Source organism: Oncorhynchus nerka, linkage group LG3 (assembly GCF_034236695.1).
Source record: "Oncorhynchus nerka isolate Pitt River linkage group LG3, Oner_Uvic_2.0, whole genome shotgun sequence".
NCBI classification, from domain to species: Eukaryota; Metazoa; Chordata; class Actinopteri; order Salmoniformes; family Salmonidae; genus Oncorhynchus; species Oncorhynchus nerka.
Window position 1 is genome coordinate 68,180,434 of NC_088398.1, and position 25,359 is coordinate 68,205,792.

At 44.9% G+C, this 25,359-nt stretch overlaps 1 protein-coding gene across 3 annotated transcripts in view; it reads right to left on the minus strand.

Annotated features, from left to right (window-relative positions):
- sytl5 (synaptotagmin-like 5) overlaps positions 1-25,359 on the minus strand; it is a 90,432-nt gene that overhangs the window by 16,252 nt on the left and 48,821 nt on the right. For 2 of the 3 annotated variants that reach the window (XM_029639738.2, XM_029639749.2), the window contains exons 6-8: positions 25,191-25,308; positions 19,706-19,850; positions 2,278-2,375 (exon numbers count right to left, since the gene is read on the minus strand). In XM_029639738.2, the coding sequence (XP_029495598.1) occupies positions 2,278-2,375; positions 19,706-19,850; positions 25,191-25,308 (361 nt within the window). The remainder of the gene's footprint in view (positions 1-2,277; positions 2,376-19,705; positions 19,851-25,190; positions 25,309-25,359) is intronic. The other variant, XM_029639744.2, reaches the window with a different exon arrangement.

Here is a 25,359-nt window from a genome sequence, read left to right on the forward strand (position 1 = left end):
GCATTCTGACAGAGGTCCATGCCAGTTTTGATGAGTTACTACAGCACAACAATGTCAGATGGCTCAGCAAAGGCAGGGTTTTGGAACACTTTTGGGCCATTCAGGAGGAAATCAAAGCTTTCTTATTAGAGCAAAAGAGTGACAGAGTTTTTGGAAGATGAGGAGAAGATGGAAACAGTTGCATTTTTGACAGACATTACATCACACCTTAATCAACTGAATGTTAAGCTGCAGGGACAGGACAACACATTGTGTGATATGATAACAGCAGTCCAGGCTTTCCAGAAGAAATTGGAGCTTTTCAAGAATGATCTTCAGAGAGAACTTGTCCACTTCCCCAATCTTCTGGTGCAAACGCAGGGAGACAAAGATGTTCCCAATCATGTTGATTTCATCTAGAAGCTGATGGATAACTTCAAGGCTTGCTTTGAGGACTTCACTGTTGGAAGAGAACTGCTGCTGCTCATCCAGGACCCTTTCTTAGTCACAAAAGTGACAAAGTTGTCAAAAGAAGCAAAACAGATCTTCAGATGGGTAGATGTTGCATTACCCAATAAAATTGTTGATTAAGCTGCAAGAAAATGTGTCTTTGAAGGAGCAGGCTGGTGATTGTGACCCTGTCACTTTCTGGGGAAAGATGGTGCCTTCAGCTGCTGTCCCTGTTCTCAAGAAACGGGCACTATACATCCTGACAATGTGTGGCTCCACATACAGCTGTGAATACAGCCTTCTCCACAATGAACTTTATTAAAAACAAATACCGCACCAGGTTTACCAATGAACACCTGCACTAATGTCTCAGAGTTGCTCTCACACCATTTGTGCCAAAGTTAAAACCATTGGCAGTAGACAGAAAGTGTCATTTCTCTCATTGATGCGAGGGCAAGGCCCAGAGTGACTTCTACATGAATTTTGCATGGCCCACATTGACATTCTGTGCATTCAGATTCTTATTACTGTTCAACTCTCCTTCGTTCTCCAGAAAACATGCACTTTATTTGATAAAAATAAATTCTTTAATTGAAGGCCCTTGTATAATGGTGGACTTTTTAGATAGATAATTATGCAACCACTCATAATTCAACAATGCTGATGTAATGTTGCACATTCTTACATTCAAAAGAAGTAGTAATTAATAGTACTTATTAGTCTAATTTAATGTATTTAAATAACATTTTATGTAACAAAATGTTTCCTAAGTCGTAGACTAAAAGCTTTTTTTCTACGCTTGTACCACAGCGCCGATAAAGGACGATATCCATCCGGACATTTGTCACTGGACCTTCTGAAATACTAGTTGAGTACCTCTGGGCTATAGGCTGTCTGCATCTAGCTTAGCAAAGTTTAATTGCAATTTTCAACCCAGATTTTAGTCAGTAGACTAGGCCTATTGAAATAACAAGTCAATCTTACAAATATGCCCTTTATAACAGTTTATAGTGTTAGCATCTGGCACATAATAACGGTAGAAATGCCCAAAAATAGCCTAACATTCGGTTTTTGAAGTCGTTCAAGTGTTTCTTGCACAGAGATTTTGAGATCCTCTGTCCAAATTTCATCACTCAAACTCCCCTGTCGGATATATCTATAGTTATGCACATGCACAAACAAGATTTATTTACAATTATAAACTGGGTGGTTTGAGCTCTGAATGCTGATTGGTTGAAAGCATGGTATATCAGACGTGTACCAGGGGTATGACAAAAACATACTTTTTACTGGTCTAATTACGTTGGTAACCAGTTTATAATAGCAATAAGGCACCTCAGGGGTTTGTGGTATATGGCCAATATACCAGAGCTAAGGGCTATGCCCTAAGAACAGCCCTTAGCCATGGTATTTTGGCCATACATTACACCTCCTCTGGCCTTATTGCTTAATCATAGCAGTCAAAACAAGTTAAATCGGCATCCATTGATGGTAAATGATCTGGAGAGTTTAATAAGAGCGATTTATCTTTTCTCTTGTCACATATTCTTAAACTCACAAGAATCATTATTTTGATGGAAAACCTTGGTAGAGCATGGGTGGAATAGGCATTGTGGTGCTTGTGAATTTCCTTTATTTTTTGGCTTCAGACCAATGCCTATTCTCACTTAAAAAGTAGTTTGGGGTTTCTCATAGCTTAGAGGAAGTCTACTGTACTGTGCACTATCTGTATGTATCAAAGATCATGGTTATGTTGCCATAGAGATGGACACAAAATATGTTGACTTATTCCGGGCTAAGGTGTGTGGGTGGTGTGTGGAGGTGGACAAGAGGTGTGTGTGTGTGTACCGTGTCATTGAGCCCAGGAACGGAGCGGCTCCTCAGGCTGAGGGCCTCATCACTGGCAGAACCAGGAACAGACAGGTCCACCTCAGAACGACTACGATCTACAGAGAGAGAGAGAGAGAGATGGAGAGAGGGAGAGAGAGATGAGAGGAGGAAGTGACAAGGTATTCCCTCCCCACAGCCACACATAAAGACTGTTATTTCCAGTTATTTCACAGCTATGCCTAATGGCACTAATTGGAGTTGTTATGAAATGCTAACATGTGACAGAGCACCATATGCTGCTACAACAGCCATCTGCTACCAGGGGAAGATGAGAAAAGTGTTTGAGTGGCGAAAGGGAGAAAGACAGAAAGGGAGAAGAGAGAGGAAAGAGAAAGAATAGAAGAGGAACAAGAACAGGGGAGTATGTGAGTGTAAGAGAGAGATCAAGAGAGGTCTAGAGTGAGAGAAAGAAAGAAAGAAAGAAAGAAAGAAAGAAAGAAAGAAAGAAAGAGGAAGAGAGGAGTATGAGGAGAGAGAGATACATAAATAGAGAGAGAGGTATAAATTCACAGAGCTAGAGAGACATGGTGGAGCTCAGAGAGCTAGTCCACACAATCCAGACAGAACAAACCCACAAAACAGACCAGCACAACAACAACCCCCCAACAAGACCCGGAGGGCAGAAGTTGGAGATGGACGGCTGGCTGAGAGAGCTGGCTGCTATATGGACTGAGGTGAGAGAACTTATGGAGACACACACGGTACTGAACGAGGTCAGAAAGCTGAGGTGTAACAGAGAGCAGTACACTCCCCCAGAGAAGCCAGCAGAACAGCCCACCTCAGACCCGGACCACAACCTCAACACCACAATGGGATAGACAACACAGGACCCACCAACCCAACAGACCCCACCCCCTCCTGTCAGCTCCCCCGATAGCCCTCCTGACAACCCCCACACATCCACTGAGGACACAAGAGCCAGAGATTGTGCTCCTCATTGACTCAAATGGAAAATACATTCAAGAGGATACACTTCTTCCCAAACACTAGGCATGCCCTGGAGCTGTTGTCAGAGGACAAACACTAGGCATGCCCTGGAGCTGTTGTCAGAGGACAAACACTAGGCATGCCCTGGAGCTGTTGTCAGAGGACAAACACTAGGCATGCCCTGGAGCTGTTGTCAGAGGACAAACACTAGGCATGCCCTGGAGCTGTTGTCAGAGGACAAACACTAGGCATGCCCTGGAGCTGTTGTCAGAGGACAAACACTAGGCATGCCCTGGAGCTGTTGTCAGAGGACAAACACTAGGCATGCCCTGGAGCTGTTGTCAGAGGACAAACACTAGACATGCCCTGGAGCTGTTGTCAGAGGACAAACACTAGGCATGCCCTGGAGCTGTTGTCAGAGGACAAACACTAGACATGCCCTGGAGCTGTTGTCAGAGGACAAACACTAGACATGCCCTGGAGCTGTTGTCAGAGGACAAACACTAGGCATGCCCTGGAGCTGTTGTCAGAGGACAAACACTAGACATGCCCTGGAGCTGTTGTCAGAGGACAAACACTAGGCATGCCCTGGAGCTGTTGTCAGAGGACAAACACTAGGCATGCCCTGGAGCTGTTGTCAGAGGACAAACACTAGGCATGCCCTGGAGCTGTTGTCAGAGGACAAACACTAGGCATGCCCTGGAGCTGTTGTCAGAGGACAAACACTAGGCATGCCCTGGAGCTGTTGTCAGAGGACAAACACTAGGCATGCCCTGGAGCTGTTGTCAGAGGACAAACACTAGGCATGCCCTGGAGCTGTTGTCAGAGGACAAACACTAGACATGCCCTGGAGCTGTTGTCAGAGGACAAACACTAGGCATGCCCTGGAGCTGTTGTCAGAGGACAAACACTAGGCATGCCCTGGAGCTGTTGTCAGAGGACAAACACTAGACATGCCCTGGAGCTGTTGTCAGAGGACAAACACTAGGCATGCCCTGGAGCTGTTGTCAGAGGACAAACACTAGGCATGCCCTGGAGCTGTTGTCAGAGGACAAACACTAGGCATGCCCTGGAGCTGTTGTCAGAGGACAAACACTAGACATGCCCTGGAGCTGTTGTCAGAGGACAAACACTAGACATGCCCTGGAGCTGTTGTCAGAGGACAGACACTAGGCATGCCCTGGAGCTGTTGTCAGAGGACAAACACTAGGCATGCCCTGGAGCTGTTGTCAGAGGACAAACACTAGACATGCCCTGGAGCTGTTGTCAGAGGACAAACACTAGGCATGCCCTGGAGCTGTTGTCAGAGGACAAACACTAGACATGCCCTGGAGCTGTTGTCAGAGGACAAACACTAGACATGCCCTGGAGCTGTTGTCAGAGGACAAACACTAGGCATGCCCTGGAGCTGTTGTCAGAGGACAAACACTAGGCATGCCCTGGAGCTGTTGTCAGAGGACAAACACTAGGCATGCCCTGGAGCTGTTGTCAGAGGACAAACACTAGACATGCCCTGGAGCTGTTGTCAGAGGACAAACACTAGACATGCCCTGGAGCTGTTGTCAGAGGACAGACACTAGGCATGCCCTGGAGCTGTTGTCAGAGGACAAACACTAGGCATGCCCTGGAGCTGTTGTCAGAGGACAAACACTAGGCATGCCCTGGAGCTGTTGTCAGAGGACAAACACTAGTCCCTGGAGCTGTTGTCAGAGGACAAACACTAGGCATGCCCTGGAGCTGTTGTCAGAGGACAGACACTAGGCATGCCCTGGAGCTGTTGTCAGAGGACAAAACACTAGGCATGCCCTGGAGCTGTTGTCAGAGGACAAACACTAGGCATGCCCTGGAGCTGTTGTCAGAGGACAAACACTAGTCCCTGGAGCTGTTGTCAGAGGACAAACACTAGGCATGCCCTGGAGCTGTTGTCAGAGGACAAACACTAGACATGCCCTGGAGCTGTTGTCAGAGGACAAACACTAGTCCCTGGAGCTGTTGTCAGAGGACAAACACTAGGCATGCCCTGGAGCTGTTGTCAGAGGACAGACACTAGGCATGCCCTGGAGCTGTTGTCAGAGGACAAACACTAGGCATGCCCTGGAGCTGTTGTCAGAGGACAAACACTAGGCATGCCCTGGAGCTGTTGTCAGAGGACAAACACTAGGCATGCCCTGGAGCTGTTGTCAGAGGACAAACACTAGGCATGCCCTGGAGCTGTTGTCAGAGGACAAAACACTAGGCATGCCCTGGAGCTGTTGTCAGAGGACAAACACTAGGCATGCCCTGGAGCTGTTGTCAGAGGACAAACACTAGGCATGTCCTGGAGCTGTTGTCAGAGGACAAACACTAGGCATGCCCTGGAGCTGTTGTCAGAGGACAAACACTAGGCATGTCCTGGAGCTGTTGTCAGAGGACAAACACTAGACATGCCCTGGAGCTGTTGTCAGAGGACAAACACTAGTCCCTGGAGCTGTTGTCAGAGGACAAACACTAGGCATGCCCTGGAGCTGTTGTCAGAGGACAAACACTAGGCATGCCCTGGAGCTGTTGTCAGAGGACAAACACTAGGCATGCCCTGGAGCTGTTGTCAGAGGACAAACACTAGGCATGCCCTGGAGCTGTTGTCAGAGGACAGACACTAGGCATGCCCTGGAGCTGTTGTCAGAGGACAAACACTAGGCATGCCCTGGAGCTGTTGTCAGAGGACAAACACTAGGCATGCCCTGGAGCTGTTGTCAGAGGACAAACACTAGGCATGCCCTGGAGCTGTTGTCAGAGGACAAACACTAGGCATGTCCTGGAGCTGTTGTCAGAGGACAAACACTAGGCATGCCCTGGAGCTGTTGTCAGAGGACAAACACTAGGCATGCCCTGGAGCTGTTGTCAGAGGACAAACACTAGGCATGTCCTGGAGCTGTTGTCAGAGGACAAACACTAGGCATGCCCTGGAGCTGTTGTCAGAGGACAAACACTAGGCATGCCCTGGAGCTGTTGTCAGAGGACAAACACTAGGCATGCCCTGGAGCTGTTGTCAGAGGACAAACACTAGGCATGCCCTGGAGCTGTTGTCAGAGGACAAACACTAGGCATGCCCTGGAGCTGGTGTCAGAGGACAAACACTAGGCATGCCCTGGAGCTGTTGTCAGAGGACAAACACTAGGCATGCCCTGGAGCTGTTGTCAGAGGACAAACACTAGGCATGCCCTGGAGCTGTTGTCAGAGGACAAACACTAGGCATGCCCTGGAGCTGTTGTCAGAGGACAAACACTAGGCATGTCCTGGAGCTGTTGTCAGAGGACAAACACTAGGCATGCCCTGGAGCTGTTGTCAGAGGACAAACACTAGGCATGTCCTGGAGCTGTTGTCAGAGGACAAACACTAGGCATGTCCTGGAGCTGTTGTCAGAGGACAAACACTAGGCATGCCCTGGAGCTGTTGTCAGAGGACAAACACTAGACATGCCCTGGAGCTGTTGTCAGAGGACAGACACTAGGCATGCCCTGGAGCTGTTGTCAGAGGACAAACACTAGGCATGCCCTGGAGCTGTTGTCAGAGGACAAACACTAGGCATGCCCTGGAGCTGTTGTCAGAGGACAAACACTAGTCCCTGGAGCTGTTGTCAGAGGACAAACACTAGGCATGCCCTGGAGCTGTTGTCAGAGGACAGACACTAGGCATGCCCTGGAGCTGTTGTCAGAGGACAAACACTAGGCATGCCCTGGAGCTGTTGTCAGAGGACAAACACTAGGCATGCCCTGGAGCTGTTGTCAGAGGACAAACACTAGTCCCTGGAGCTGTTGTCAGAGGACAAACACTAGGCATGCCCTGGAGCTGTTGTCAGAGGACAAACACTAGACATGCCCTGGAGCTGTTGTCAGAGGACAAACACTAGTCCCTGGAGCTGTTGTCAGAGGACAAACACTAGGCATGCCCTGGAGCTGTTGTCAGAGGACAAACACTAGGCATGCCCTGGAGCTGTTGTCAGAGGACAAACACTAGGCATGCCCTGGAGCTGTTGTCAGAGGACAAACACTAGGCATGCCCTGGAGCTGTTGTCAGAGGACAGACACTAGGCATGCCCTGGAGCTGTTGTCAGAGGACAAACACTAGGCATGCCCTGGAGCTGTTGTCAGAGGACAAACACTAGGCATGCCCTGGAGCTGTTGTCAGAGGACAAACACTAGGCATGCCCTGGAGCTGTTGTCAGAGGACAAACACTAGGCATGCCCTGGAGCTGTTGTCAGAGGACAAACACTAGGCATGCCCTGGAGCTGTTGTCAGAGGACAAACACTAGGCATGCCCTGGAGCTGTTGTCAGAGGACAAACACTAGGCATGTCCTGGAGCTGTTGTCAGAGGACAAACACTAGGCATGCCCTGGAGCTGTTGTCAGAGGACAAACACTAGGCATGTCCTGGAGCTGTTGTCAGAGGACAAACACTAGACATGCCCTGGAGCTGTTGTCAGAGGACAAACACTAGTCCCTGGAGCTGTTGTCAGAGGACAAACACTAGGCATGCCCTGGAGCTGTTGTCAGAGGACAAACACTAGGCATGCCCTGGAGCTGTTGTCAGAGGACAAACACTAGGCATGCCCTGGAGCTGTTGTCAGAGGACAAACACTAGGCATGCCCTGGAGCTGTTGTCAGAGGACAGACACTAGGCATGCCCTGGAGCTGTTGTCAGAGGACAAACACTAGGCATGCCCTGGAGCTGTTGTCAGAGGACAAACACTAGGCATGCCCTGGAGCTGTTGTCAGAGGACAAACACTAGGCATGCCCTGGAGCTGTTGTCAGAGGACAAACACTAGGCATGCCCTGGAGCTGTTGTCAGAGGACAAACACTAGGCATGTCCTGGAGCTGTTGTCAGAGGACAAACACTAGGCATGCCCTGGAGCTGTTGTCAGAGGACAAACACTAGGCATGCCCTGGAGCTGTTGTCAGAGGACAAACACTAGGCATGTCCTGGAGCTGTTGTCAGAGGACAAACACTAGGCATGCCCTGGAGCTGTTGTCAGAGGACAAACACTAGGCATGCCCTGGAGCTGTTGTCAGAGGACAAACACTAGGCATGCCCTGGAGCTGTTGTCAGAGGACAAACACTAGGCATGCCCTGGAGCTGTTGTCAGAGGACAAACACTAGGCATGCCCTGGAGCTGGTGTCAGAGGACAAACACTAGGCATGCCCTGGAGCTGTTGTCAGAGGACAAACACTAAGCATGCCCTGGAGCTGTTGTCAGAGGACAAACACTAGGCATGCCCTGGAGCTGTTGTCAGAGGACAAACACTAGGCATGCCCTGGAGCTGTTGTCAGAGGACAAACACTAGGCATGTCCTGGAGCTGTTGTCAGAGGACAAACACTAGGCATGCCCTGGAGCTGTTGTCAGAGGACAAACACTAGGCATGTCCTGGAGCTGTTGTCAGAGGACAAACACTAGGCATGTCCTGGAGCTGTTGTCAGAGGACAAACACTAGGCATGCCCTGGAGCTGTTGTCAGAGGACAAACACTAGGCATGCCCTGGAGCTGTTGTCAGAGGACAAACACTAGGCATGTCCTGGAGCTGTTGTCAGAGGACAAACACTAGGCATGTCCTGGAGCTGTTGTCAGAGGACAAACACTAGGCATGCCCTGGAGCTGTTGTCAGAGGACAAACACTAGGCATGCCCTGGAGCTGTTGTCAGAGGACAAACACTAGGCATGCCCTGGAGCTGTTGTCAGAGGACAAACACTAGGCATGCCCTGGAGCTGTTGTCAGAGGACAAACACTAGGCATGCCCTGGAGCTGTTGTCAGAGGACAGACTAGAGTCCCCCAGCAACATCATAATTCACATGGGCAAAAATGACCTGAGGTCCCAGATGGAAAGGGTGGCAACAGCACGGGAGCAGCTCTGTCGGACACTGAGTATGTACATAGTCAATGGTAGGCTTCGAGGGGACTCCTATGGTAGGTACACCTCTAGCTCATCTCTTGGCAGTAGTACTGTAGACTATTTTATCACTGACCTCAACCCAGAGTATCTTAGAGCGTTCACAGTCAGTCCACAGACACCCCTATCAGATCTCAGCAAAATCACACTCTACTTGAACAGAGCTATGCTCAATCATGAGGCTTCAAAGCCAAAGGAACTGAATAATATTAAGAAATGCTATAGATGGAAGGAAAATAGTGTGGAAACATACCAAAAAAACAATTAGGCAACAACAAATTCAATCCCTTCTAGACAATTTCCTGTAATTGTGAAGGTGTAAACTTGGCAGTAAAAAACCTAAGCAGTATATTTGACCTCTCTTAGCTTTCCTATCAAATCTACACATTTCAAGCAGACAACCTAAGACAAGAACAATGTCAAATGGTTTGATGAAGATTGCAAAAGCCTAAGAAAGAAATTGAGAAACCTATCCAACCTAAAACATAGAGACCCAGAAACCTGAGCCTTCACTGTGGTGAATCACTAAAATAATACAGAAATACATTACAGAAAAAGAAGGAACATCACATCAGAAATCAGCTGAATATATTTGAAGAATCCATAGAATTGAACCACTTCTGGGAAAATTGGAAAACTCTAAACAAACAGAGATGTATGGATAAACCACTGATCCAATCTTTTTGGCTTTACAACAAAGAACAAACAGCAAAAACATATACATGATCAAATACATTTTTTCAACTATTAAAGACTACCAGAACCCACTGGATTCTCCAATTACATTGAATGAACTACAGCGCAAAATAAAAAGCCTCCAACCCAAAAAGGCATGTGGGGTTGAAATGAAATGATAAAATATACAAACCACAAATTCCAATTGGCTATACTTAAACTCTTTACCATCATCCTCAGCTCTGGCATATTCCCCAATATTTGGAACCAAGGATTGATCACCCCAATCCACAAAAGTGGAGACAAATTTGACCCAAATAACTACCGGGGATATGTGTCAACAGTAACCTTGGGAAAATCCTTTGCATTATCATTAACATCAGACTTGTACATTTCCTCAGCGAAAACAATGTACTGAGCAAATGTCATATTGGCTTTTTACCAAATTACCGTATGACAGATTTCTTTCCACAGTGCCGGGGGGTGAGGCAGGGATGCAGCTTAAGCCCCACCCTCTTCAACATATATATCAACGAATCAATGAACAGTCTGCAGCACCCAGCCTCACCCTAATGGAATCTGAAGTCAAATCTCTACTGTTTGCTGATGATCTGGTGCTTCTGTCACCAACCAAGGAGGGCCTAAAGCAGCACCTAGATCTTCTGCACAGATTCTGTCAGACCTGGGATCTGAAAGTAAATCTCAGTAAGACAAAAACAATGGTGTTCCAAAAAAAGGTCCAGTTGCCAGGACCACAAATACAAATTCCATCTAGGGACTTCTATGCCATCAAAAGGGACATAAAATTTGACATACCAATTAAGATCTGGCAAAAATACTTGAATAAATTCTAGAACCCTATTGCAATTCATGGTTGTGAGGTCTGGGGTCCTCTCATCAACCAATAATTCACAAAATGGGACAAACACCAAATATCCTCTGTGTACAATGTAAAACACCAAATAATGCATGCAGAGTAGAATTAAGCCGATACCCACTAATTATCAAAATCCAGAAAAGAGCAGTTAAATTCTACAACCACCTAAAAGGAAGCGATTCCCAAACCTTCCATAACAAAGCCATCACCTACAGAGAGATGAACCTGGAGAAGAGCCCCCCACCCCCTAAGCAAGCTGGTCCTGGGTCTCTGTTCACAAACACAAACAGACCCCACAGAGCCCCAGGACAGCAACACAATTAGACCCAACCAAATCACGAGAAAACAAAAAGATAATTACTTGACACATTGGAAAGAATTAACAAAAGAACAGAGCAAACTAGAATGCTATTTGGCCCTAAACAGAGAGTACACAGTGGCAGAATACCTGACCACTGTGACCAACCCAAAATTAGGGAAATCTTTGACTATGTACAGATGAGCATAGACTTGCTATTGAGAAAAGCCGCCGACGGCAGACCTGGCTCACAAGACAGGTTATGTGCCCACTGCCCACAAAATGAGGTGGAAACTGAGCTGCACTTCATAACCTCCTTAGAGAGACATATTTCCTACAGATTACACAGACCACACAAAGAATTCCAAAACAAATAAAATGTTGATAAACTCCAATATCTATTGGGTGACATACCACAGTGTTTAATCACAGCAGCAAGATTTGTGACCTGTTTCCACAAGAAAAGGGCAACCAGTGAAGAACAAACTCCATTGTAAATACAACATGTATTTATGTTAATTTACTGTACATTTTTGATAGTTTACTTCACTTTTGTCTATGATCTATTTCACTTGCTTTGACAATGTAAACATATGTTTCCCATGCCAATAAAGACCCTTAAATTGAGAGAGAGAGAGAGAGAGAGAGAGAGAGAGAGAGAGAGAGAGAGATAACAGGGTGGGAGGGAGGAAGAGAGTAACATAGGAGCTGTAATAACTTATGCCCTTGGCAGCTTTAGTGACAGTTTAACGTGTAAACTTCATTCTTACAAAGTGCTACAACTCTCCAGTCTACGTCACGCTCCCATGCACCCAGCCTAATAGAACACTTCCTAACACATGCTCCCATGCACCCAGCCTAATAAAACAGTTCCTAACACATGCTCCCATGCACCCAGCCTAATAGAACACTTCCTAACACATGCTCCCATGCACCCAGTCTAATAGAACACTTCCTAACACATGCTCCCATGCACCCAGTCTAATAGAACACTTCCTAACACATGCTCCCATGCACCCAGTCTAATAGAACACTTCCTAACACATGCTCCCATGCACCCAGCCAAATAGAACACTTCCTAACACATGCTCCCATGCACCCAGCCTAATAAAACAGTTCCTAACACATGCTCCGATGCACCCAGCCTAATAGAACACTTCCTAACACATGCTCCCATGCACCCAGCCTAATAGAACACTTCCTAACACATGCTCCCATGCACCCAGCCTAATAGAACACTTCCTAACACATGCTCCCATGCACCCAGTCTAATAGAACACTTCCTAACACATGCTCCCATGCACCCAGTCTAATAGAACACTTCCTAACACATGCTCCCATGCACCCAGTCTAATAGAACACTTCCTAACACATGATCCCATGCACCAAGCCTAATAGAACACTTCCTAACACATGCTCCCATGCACCCAGTCTAATAGAACACTTCCTAACACATGCTCCCATGCACCCAGTCTAATAGAACACTTCCTAACACATGCTCCCATGCACCCAGTCTAATAGAACACTTCCTAACACATGCTCCCATGCACCCAGTCTAATAGAACACTTCCTAACACATGCTCCCATGCACCCAGCCTAATAGAACACTTCCTAACACATGCTCCCATGCACCCAGTCTAATAGAACACTTCCTAACACATGCTCCCATGCACCCAGTCTAATAGAACACTTCCTAACACATGCTCCCATGCACCCAGTCTAATAGAACACTTCCTAACACATGCTCCCATGCACCCAGTCTAATAGAACACTTCCTAACACATGCTCCCACACACCCAGCCTAATAGAACACTTCCTAACACATGCTCCCATGCACCCAGTCTAATAGAACACTTCCTAACACATGCTCTCATGCACCCAGTCTAATAGAACACTTCCTAACACATGCTCCCATGCACCCAGTCTAATAGAACACTTCCTAACACATGCTCCCATGCACCATACACCCAGCCTAATAGAACACTTCCTAACACAAGCTCCCAAGCACCCAGTCTAGTAGAACACTTCCTAACGCATGCACCCAGTCAAATAGAACACTTCCTAACAAATTCTCCCACACATTCAATCTAATAGAACACTTCCTAACACATGCTCCCATACACCCAGCCTAATAGAACACTTCCTAACACAAGCTCCCAAGCACCCAGTCTAGTAGAACACTTCCTAACGCATGCACCCAGTCAAATAGAACACTTCCTAACAAATTCTCCCACACATTCAATCTAATAGAACACTTCCTAACACATGCTCCCATACACCCAGTCTAATAGAACACTTCCTAACACATGCTCCCATACACCCAGTCTAATAGAACACTTCCTAACACATGCTCCCATACACCCAGTCTAATAGAACACTTCCTAACACATGCTCCCACACACCCAATCTAATAGAACACTTCCTAACACATGCTCCCATACACCCAGTCTAATAGAACACTTCCTAACACATTCTCCCACACATTCAATCTAATAGAACACTTCCTAACACATGCTCCCATACACCCAGCCTAATAGAACACTTCCTAACACAAGCTCCCAAGCACCCAGTCTAGTAGAACACTTCCTAACGCATGCACCCAGTCAAATAGAACACTTCCTAACACATTCTCCCACACATTCAATCTAATAGAACACTTCCTAACACATGCTCCCATGCACCCAGTCTAATAGAACACTTCCTAACACATGCTCCCATACACCCAGTCTAATAGAACACTTCCTAACACATGCTCCCATACACCCAGTCTAATAGAACACTTCCTAACACATGCTCCCATGCACCCAGCCTAATAGAATACTTCCTAACACATGCTCCCATGCACCAAGTCTAATAGAACACTTCCTAACTCATGCTCCCATGCACCCAGTCTAATAGAATACTTCCTAACACATGCTCCCATACACCCAGCCTAATAGAACACTTCCTAACACAAGCTCCCAAGCACCCAGTCTAGTAGAACACTTCCTAACGCATGCACCCAGTCAAATAGAACACTTCCTAACACATTCTCCCACACATTCAATCTAATAGAACACTTCCTAACACATGCTCCCATACACCCAGCCTAATAGAACACTTCCTAACACATTCTCCCACACATTCAATCTAATAGAACACTTCCTAACACATGCTCCCATACACCCAGCCTAATAGAACACTTCCTAACACATTCTCCCACACATTCAATCTAATAGAACACTTCCTAACACATGCTCCCATACACCCAGTCTAATAGAACACTTCCTAACACATGCTCCCATGCACCAAGTCTAATAGAACACTTCCTAACACATGCTCCCATACACCCAGTCTAATAGAACACTTCCTAACACATGCTCCCATGCACCAAGTCTAATAGAACACTTCCTAACACATGCTCCCATACACCCAGTCTAATAGAACACTTCCTAACACATGCTCCCATGCACCCAGTCTAATAGAACACTTCCTAACACATGCTCCCATACACCCAGTCTAATAGAACACTTCCTAACACATGCTCCCATACACCCAGTCTAATAGAACACTTCCTAACACATGCTCCCATACACCCAGTCTAATAGAACACTTCCTAACACATGCTCCCATACACCCAGTCTAATAGAACACTTCCTAACACATGCTCCCATGCACCCAGTCTAATAGAACACTTCCTAACACATGCTCCCATACACCCAGTCTAATAGAACACTTCCTAACACATGCTCCCATACACCCAGTCTAATAGAACACTTCCTAACACATGCTCCCATGCACCCAGTCTAATAGAACACTTCCTAACACATGCTCCCATACACCCAGTCTAATAGAACACTTCCTAACACATGCTCCCATACACCCAGTCTAATAGAACACTTCCTAACACATGCTCCCATACACCCAGTCTAATAGAACACTTCCTAACACATGCTCCCATACACCCAGTCTAATAGAACACTTCCTAACACATGCTCCCATGCACCCAGTCTAATAGAACACTTCCTAACACATGCTCCCATACACCCAGTCTAATAGAACACTTCCTAACACATGCTCCCATACACCCAGTCTAATAGAACACTTCCTAACACATGCTCCCATACACCCAGTCTAATAGAACACTTCCTAACACATGCTCCCATACACCCAGTCTAATAGAACACTTCCTAACACATGCTCCCATGCACCCAGTCTAATAGAACACTTCCTAACACATGCTCCCATACACCCAGTCTAATAGAACACTTCCTAACACATGCTCCCATACACCCAGTCTAATAGAACACTTCCTAACACATGCTCCCATACACCCAGTCTAATAGAACACTTCCTAACACATGCTCCCATACACCCAGTCTAATAGAACACTTCCTAACACATGCTCCCATACACCCAGTCTAATAGAACACTTCCTAACACATGCTCCCATACACCCAGTCTAATAGAACACTTCCTAACACATGCTCCCATACACCCAGTCTAATAGAACACTTCCTAACACATGCTCCCATACACCCAGTCTAATAGAACACTTCCTAACACATGCTCCCATACACCCAGTCTAATAGAACACTTCCTAACACATGCTCCCATACACCCAGTCTAATAGAACACTTCCTAACACATGCTCCCATACACCCAGTCTAATAGAACACTTCCTAACACATGCTCCCATACACCCAGTCTAATAGAACACTTCCTAACACATGCTCCCATACACCCAGTCTAATAGAACACTTCCTAACACATGCTCCCATACACCCAGTCTAATAGAACACTTCCTAACACATGCTCCCATACACCCAGTCTAATAGAACACTTCCTAACACATGCTCCCATACACCCAGCCTAATAGAACACTTCCTAACACATGCTCCCATACACCCAGTCTAATAGAACACTTCCTAACACATGCTCCCATACACCCAGTCTAATAGAACACTTCCTAACACATGCTCCCATACACCCAGTCTAATAGAACACTTCCTAACACATGCTCCCATACACCCAGTCTAATAGAACACTTCCTAACACATGCTCCCATACACCCAGTCTAATAGAACACTTCCTAACACATGCTCCCATACACCCAGTCTAATAGAACACTTCCTAACACATGCTCCCATACACCCAGCCTAATAGAACACTTCCTAACACATGCTCCCATACACCCAGTCTAATAGAACACTTCCTAACACATGCTCCCATACACCCAGTCTAATAGAACACTTCCTAACACATGCTCCCATACACCCAGTCTAATAGAACACTTCCTAACACATGCTCCCATACACCCAGTCTAATAGAACACTTCCTAACACATGCTCCCATACACCCAGTCTAATAGAACACTTCCTAACACATGCTCCCATACACCCAGTCTAATAGAACACTTCCTAACACATGCTCCCATACACCCAGTCTAATAGAACACTTCCTAACACATGCTCCCATACACCCAGTCTAATAGAACACTTCCTAACACATGCTCCCATACACCCAGTCTAATAGAACACTTCCTAACACATGCTCCCATACACCCAGTCTAATAGAACACTTCCTAACACATGCTCCCATACACCCAGTCTAATAGAACACTTCCTAACACATGCTCCCATACACCCAGTCTAATAGAACACTTCCTAACACATGCTCCCATGCACCCAGTCCTAATAGAACACTTCCTAACACATGCTCCCATACACCCAGTCTAATAGAACACTTCCTAACACATGCTCCCATACACCCAGTCTAATAGAACACTTCCTAACACATGCTCCCATACACCCAGTCTAATAGAACACTTCCTAACACATGCTCCCATACACCCAGTCTAATAGAACACTTCCTAACACATGCTCCCATACACCCAGTCTAATAGAACACTTCCTAACACATGCTCCCATACACCCAGTCTAATAGAACACTTCCTAACACATGCTCCCATACACCCAGTCTAATAGAACACTTCCTAACACATGCTCCCATACACCCAGTCTAATAGAACACTTCCTAACACATGCTCCCATACACCCAGTCTAATAGAACACTTCCTAACACATGCTCCCATACACCCAGTCTAATAGAACACTTCCTAACACATGCTCCCATACACCCAGTCTAATAGAACACTTCCTAACACATGCTCCCATACACCCAGTCTAATAGAACACTTCCTAACACATGCTCCCATACACCCAGTCTAATAGAACACTTCCTAACACATGCTCCCATACACCCAGTCTAATAGAACACTTCCTAACACATGCTCCCATACACCCAGTCTAATAGAACACTTCCTAACACATGCTCCCATACACCCAGTCTAATAGAACACTTCCTAACACATGCTCCCATACACCCAGTCTAATAGAACACTTCCTAACACATGCTCCCATACACCCAGTCTAATAGAACACTTCCTAACACATGCTCCCATACACCCAGTCTAATAGAACACTTCCTAACACATGCTCCCATACACCCAGTCTAATAGAACACTTCCTAACACATGCTCCCATACACCCAGTCTAATAGAACACTTCCTAACACATGCTCCCATACACCCAGTCTAATAGAACACTTCCTAACACATGCTCCCATACACCCAGTCTAATAGAACACTTCCTAACACATGCTCCCATACACCCAGTCTAATAGAACACTTCCTAACACATGCTCCCATACACCCAGTCTAATAGAACACTTCCTAACACATGCTCCCATACACCCAGTCTAATAGAACACTTCCTAACACATGCTCCCAGTCTAATAGAACACCCAGTCTAATAGAACACTTCCTAACACATGCTCCCATACACCCAGTCTAATAGAACACTTCCTAACACATGCTCCCATACACCCAGTCTAATAGAACACTTCCTAACACATGCTCCCATACACCCAGTCTAATAGAACACTTCCTAACACATGCTCCCATACACCCAGTCTAATAGAACACTTCCTAACACATGCTCCCATACACCCAGTCTAATAGAACACTTCCTAACACATGCTCCCATACACCCAGTCTAATAGAACACTTCCTAACACATGCTCCCATACACCCAGTCTAATAGAACACTTCCTAACACATGCTCCCATACACCCAGTCTAATAGAACACTTCCTAACACATGCTCCCATACACCCAGCCTAATAGAACACTTCCTAACACATGCTCCCATACACCCAGCCTAATAGAACACTTCCTAACACATGCTCCCATACACCCAGTCTAATAGAACACTTCCTAACACATGCTCCCATACACCCAGTCTAATAGAACACTTCCTAACACATGCTCCCATACACCCAGTCTAATAGAACACTTCCTAACACATGCTCCCATACACCCAGTCTAATAGAACACTTCCTAACACATGCTCCCATACACCCAGTCTAATAGAACACTTCCTAACACATGCTCCCATACACCCAGTCTAATAGAACACTTCCTAACACATGCTCCCATACACCCAGTCTAATAGAACACTTCCTAACACATGCTCCCATACACCCAGTCTAATAGAACACTTCCTAACACATGCTCCCATACACCCAGTCTAATAGAACACTTCCTAACACATGCTCCCATACACCCAGTCTAATAGAACACTTCCTAACACATGCTCCCATACACCCAGTCTAATAGAACACTTCCTAACACATGCTCCCATACACCCAGTCTAATAGAACACTTCCTAACACATGCTCCCATACACCCAGTCTAATAGAACACTTCCTAACACATGCTCCCATACACCCAGCCTAATAGAACACTTCCTAACACATGCTCCCATACACCCAGCTAATAGAACACTTCCTAACACATGCTCCCATACACCCAGTCTAATAGAACACTTCCTAACACATGCTCCCACACACCCAGTCTAATAGAACACTTCCTAACACATGCTCCCATACACCCAGCCTAATAGAACACTTCCTAACACATGCTCCCATACACCCAGTCTAATAGAACACTTCCTAACACATGCTCCCATACACCCAGTCTAATAGAACACTTCCTAACACATGCTCCCATACACCCAGTCTAATAGAACACTTCCTAACACATGCTCCCATACACCCAGTCTAATAGAACACTTCCTAACACATGCTCCCATACACCCAGTCTAATAGAACACTTCCTAACACATGCTCCCATACACCCAGCCTAATAGAACACTTCCTAACACATGCTCCCATACACCCAGTCTAATAGAACACTTCCTAACACATGCTCCCATACACCCAGTCTAATAGAACACTTCCTAACACATGCTCCCATACACCCAGTCTAATAGAACACTTCCTAACACATGCTCCCATACACCCAGTCTAATAGAACACTTCCTAACACATGCTCCCATACACCCAGTCTAATAGAACACTTCCTAACACATGCTCCCATACACCCAGTCTAATAGAACACTTCCTAACACATGCTCCCATACACCCAGTCTAATAGAACACTTCCTAACACATGCTCCCATACACCCAGTCTAATAGAACACTTTTTTATTAAATGCTTAATCTTCTTCCCTGTCAGATTCAAACTAAGTAAACAAGTAACGTTGTCTGGGCTCTGTGAAACAGAGAGAATCCTGTCTCTCTCTGTAAGGTGTTCAGATACACACATGTTGGAGGTGTGAAGAGTGTGTTATCATGACGATACCTGATGAAACAGAGGCCCTGGAGACAGCAATGGTGGGTGGGGCGGTATCAGACCCTGTCCAGCCAAGCCCGGTGACGGTGTCGGACATCTTGTCAAACACGCTGTCGCTGGAGTGGAAACTAGCCACGCTCTCCGCTCCGTCCGGCTACACACACACACACACACACACACACACACACACACACACACACACACACACACACACACACACACACACACGTGTTAATGAGGTTTGTGTGCTATGAGGTATGTGTGTTTATGAGTGCATGCAATGTGTCTGTCTGTTTTTTTATTTGTATTTATTATGGATCCCCATTCAGCTACTCTTCCTGGGGTCTATCAAAATTAAGGTAGTTTATAAAATGTTAAAAACATTACAATACATTCACAGATTACACAACACACTGTGTGCCCTCAGGCCCCTACTCCATCACTACCACATGGTACAAAATCCATGTGTACGTGTGTGTATAGTGCGTATGTTATCGTGTGTGTATATGCATGTCTCTGTGTCTCTGTGTTTGTGTTGCTTCACAGTCCCCGCTGTTCCATAAGGTATATTTTGATCTGTTTTTTTAATCCAATTTTTCTGCTTGCATTAGTTACTTGATGTGGAATAGAGTTCCATGTAGTCATGGCTCTATGTAATACACTGCGCCTCACATAGTCTGTTCTGGACTTTGGGACTGTGAAGAGACCTCTTGTGGCATGTCTTGTGGGGTATGCATGGGTGTCCGAGCTGTACGCCAGTAGTTCAAACAGACAGCACGGTGCATTCAACATGTCAATACTTCTCATAAATACAGGTAGTTATGGAGTCAATCTCTCCTTCACTTTGAGCCAGGAGAGATTGACATGCATATTATTAATATTAGCTCTCTGTGTACATCCAAGGGCCAGCTGTGCTGCCCTCTTCTGAGACAATTGCAATTGGCCCTTTTTGTGGCATCTGACCACACGACTGAACAGTAGTCCAGGTGCGAGAAAACTAGGGCCTGTAGAACCTGCCTTGTTGATAGTGCTGTTAAGAAGGTAAGGCAGCCCTTTATTATGGACATACTTCTCCCCATCTTAGCTACTTTTGTATCAATATGTTTTGACCATGACACCTCAACTTTCCCAATTTCCACATTATTTATTTACAAGATTTCTTTGAGGTTTAGGGTTTAGTGAATGATTTGTCCCACATACAATGCTTTTAGTTTTAGAAATATTTAGGACTAATTTATTCCTTGCCACCCACTCTGAAACTAACTGCAGCTCTTTGTTAAGTGTTACAGTAATTTCAGTTGCTGTAGTAGCTGACATTTACAGTGTGGAGTCATCCGTATACATAGACACATTGGCTTCACTCAAAGCAAGTGGCATGTCATTAGTAAAGATTGAAAAAAGTAAGGGGCCTAAACAGCTGCCCTGGGGAATTCCTGATTCTACCTGGATTATGTTGGAGAAGCTTCCATTAAAGAACACCCTCTGTGTTGTGTTAGACAGGTACCTCTTTATCAACCATATAGCAGGGGATGTAAAGCCATAACACACGTTTTTCCAGCAGCAGATTATAATCGGTAATGTCAAAAGCCGCATTGAAGTCAAACAAAACAGTCCCCACAATCTTTTCATCATCAATTTCTCTCAGCCAATCGTTAGTCATTTGTGTAGGTGCTGTGCTTCTTGAATGTCCTTCCCTATAAGCATGCTGAAAGTTTGTTGTCAATTTGTTTACTGTAAAATACCATTGTATCTGGTCAAACACAATTTCTTCCAAAAGTTTACTAAGGGTTGGTAACAGGCAGATTGGTCGGCTATTTGAGACAGTGAAGGGGGCTTTACTATTCTTAGGTAGCGGAATTACTTTTGCTTACCTCCAAGCCTGGGGGCACCCACTTTCTAGTAGGCTAAAATTGAAAATATGGCAAATAGGAGTGGCAATATTGTCTGCTATTATCTCAGTAATTTTCCATCCAAGTTGTTAGACCCCGGTGGCTTGTCATTGTTGATAGACAATAATGTCTTAACCTCTTCCACACTCACTTTACGGAATTCAAAATTACAATGGTTGTCTTTCATAATTGAGTCAGATATACTTGGATGTGTAGTGTCAGCGTTTGTTGCTGGCATGTCATGCCTAAGTTTGCTAATCTTGTCAATTAAAAAATAATTAAAGTAGTTGGCATTAGCAGTCGGTTTTGTGATGAATGAGCCATCTGAATCAATGAATGATGGAGCTGAGTTTGCCCTTTTCCCCAAAATGTCATTTAAGGTGCTCCAAAGCTTTTTACTACAATTCTTTATGTCATTTATCTTGTTTCATAGTGTAGTTTCTTCTTCTTTTTATTCAGTGTAGTCACATGATTTCTCAATTTGAAATACATTTGCCAATCGGTTGTGCAGCCAGACTTATTTGCCATTCCTTTTGCCTCGTAAAAAGCTTTGGGGTGGCAGGGTAGCCTAGTGGTTAGAGCGTTGGACTAGTAACCGGAAGGTTGCGAGTTCAAACCCCTGAGCTGACAAGGTACAAATCTGTCGTTCTGCCCCTGAACAGGCAGTTAACCCACTGTTCCTAGGCCGTCATTGAAAATAAGAATTTGTTCTTAACTGACTTGCCTGGTTAAATAAAGGTTAAATTAAAAATAGCACCTCTCAACCATGCAATTTTTCATATTCCTCATCAATCGATGGGGATTTAACAGTTTTTACAATCATTTTCTTAATAGGTGCATGCTTATTAGTAAATGGAATTAGCAATTTCATAAATGTGTCAAGTGCAGCGTTTGTTTGCTCCTCATTACACAATACGGACCAACAAATATTCTTTACATCAACAATATAGGAATCACTACAAAACCTCTTTTATGACCTCTTATACACTATATTAGGCCCAGCCTTGGGAACTTTGGTTTTCCTAGATATGGCTACTATATTGTGATCACTACATCCGCTGGATCTGGATACTGCTTTCAAACACCTTTCTGCAGCATTAGTAAAGATGTGATCAATACATGTTGATGATTTCATTCATGTGCTGTTTGTAACTACCCTGGTAGGTCGACTGCACCTTGAAAGCGGCAGCTCTAGCCTTTAGCTCGTTGCGGATATTGCCTGTAATCCATGGCTTCTGGTTGGGATATGTACGTACAGTCACTGTGGGGACGACGTCATCGATGCACTTATTGATGAAGCTGATGACTGAGGTGGTGTATTCCTCAATGCCATTGGATTAATCCCGGAACATATTCCAGTCTGTGCTAGCAAAACAGTCCTGCTAACATTAATTTATTTTAACTAGGGAAATTGTGTCACTTCTCTTGCAACAGAGTCAGGGTATATGCAGCAGTTTGGGCCTCCTGGCTCGTTGCGAACTGTGTGAAGACTATTTCTACCTAACAAAGACAGCCTACTTCGCCAAATAGGGGATGATTTAACAAAAGCGCATTTGCGAAAAAGCACAATCGTTGCACGACTATACCTAACCATAAATATAAATGCCTTTCTTAAAATCAATACACATAAGTATATATTTTTAAACCTGCATATTTAGCTAAAAGAAATCCAGGTTAGCAGGCAATATTAACCAGGTGAAATTGTGTCACTTTTCTTTGCACACAATGAACGCAAGGGTATATGCAACAGTTTAGGCCGCCTGGCTCGTTGCGAACTAATTTTCCAGAATTTTATGTAATTATGACATAACATTGAAGGTTGTACAATGTAACAGCAATATTTAGACGTAGGGATGTCACCTGTTAGATAAAATATGGAACGGCTGCGTATTTCACTGAAAGAATAAACGTTTTGTTTTCGAAATTATAGTTTCCGGATTTGACCATATTAATGACCAAAGGCTCGTATTTTTGTGTGTTATTATGTTATAATTAAGTCTATGATTTGATATTTGATAGAGCAGTCTGACTGAGCGATGGTAGGCAGCAGCAGGCTTGTACGCATTCATTCAAACAGCACTTTTGTGCATTTTGCCAGCAGCTCTTCGCAATGCTTCAAGTATTGAGCTGTTTATGACTTCAAGCCTATCAACTCCTGAGATTAGGATGGTGTAACCGATGTGAAATGGCTAGCTAGTTAGCGGGGTGCACGCTAATAGCGTTTCAATCGGTGACGTCACTCGCTCTGAGACTTGGAGAATTTGTTCCCCAAAAGCTGCGGCTTTTATGGAGTGATGGGTAACGATGCTTCGAGAGTGGCTGTTGTCGATGTGTTCCTGGTTCGAGACCAGATAGGGGCGAGGAGAGGGACGGAAGCTATACTGTTACACTGGCAATACTAAAGTGCCTATAAGAACATCCAATAGTCAAAGGTATATGAAATACAAATTGTATAGAGGGAAATAGTCCTATAATTCCTATAATAACTACAACCTAAAACTTCCTACCTGGGAATATTGAGGACTCATGTTAAAAGGAACCACCAGCTTTCATATGTTCTCATCTTCTGAGCAAGGAACTTAAACATTAGCTTTTTTACATGGCACATATTGCACTTTTACTTTCTTCTCCGACACTTTGTTTTTGCATTATTTAAACCAAATTGAACATGTTTCATTATTTATTTGAGGCTAAATTGATTTTATTGATGTATTATATTAAGTTAAAATAAGTGTTCATTCAGTATTGTTGTAATTGTCATTATTACAAATAAATAAATAAAAAATTGGCCGATTGATCGGTAACAGCTTTTTTTTGGCCCTCCAATAATCGGTATCGGCGTTGAAAAACCATAATCGGTCGACCTCCAATCAGGAGGATAGAATTATGGTCAGACTTGTCAAATGGAGGGCGGGGGAGAGCTTTGTATGCATCTCTGTGTGTGGAGTAAAGGTGGTCTAGGATTTTTTTCCTTGGTTTCACATGTGGCATGCTGGTAAAAATTTGGTAAAACTGATTTAAGTTTGCCAGCATTAAAGTCCCCGGCCACTACGCCGCTTCTGGGTGAGCATTTTCTTCTTTGCTTATGGCTTTCTGCCATGCTTACTTGTTTTCATTGCTTTACTGGGAAGCTTAGCAGAAGTAGATATGCTCATGTTATTTATTTTAGTGCAGGGTGAGCTGCACACAGTGGACTTCCTCCTAGGGCATACTGTCTCAGTGCTAACAGTATAAATCTGGTTCATAGGCACATGATTACTGCATACAATAGTTGTAGGAACAGCAGAGACATTCAGGGCAGTTAGAGGGACATAAATTAGGTTACTTACATTGCATCTACCAACACCCTTGGTGTAATGTACATTTGCTGAAGCTTTATGACAACTCTGAGTCACAATGGTAGGGATTAGCTGAGTTGGGCTTGGGTCATTGATAAATTATTGTCTCAACGCAGCCTTATAATGCTGTAAAAGGATTATTGGTGTGTGTGTCTGTCTATCCGTCTGTCTGTCTGTCTGTCTGTCTGTCTGTCTGTCTGTCTGTCTGTCTGTCTGTCTGTCTGTCTGTCTGTCTGTCTGTCTGTCTGTGTCTTTTGGGTTGCTGACCCTGACCCTCCTGCTCTTGCTGCTGGGTGTAGGGGACCTGTCCCTCTCCAGGGTTTGGGAGCGCAGGTTGTTAGGTACAGTACGTATCCCTGAAGACTCCAGAGCCACAACACTGCCCCTGAGGACAAGACAGAATACACACCATCACATTAAACATCACTACCCCTGA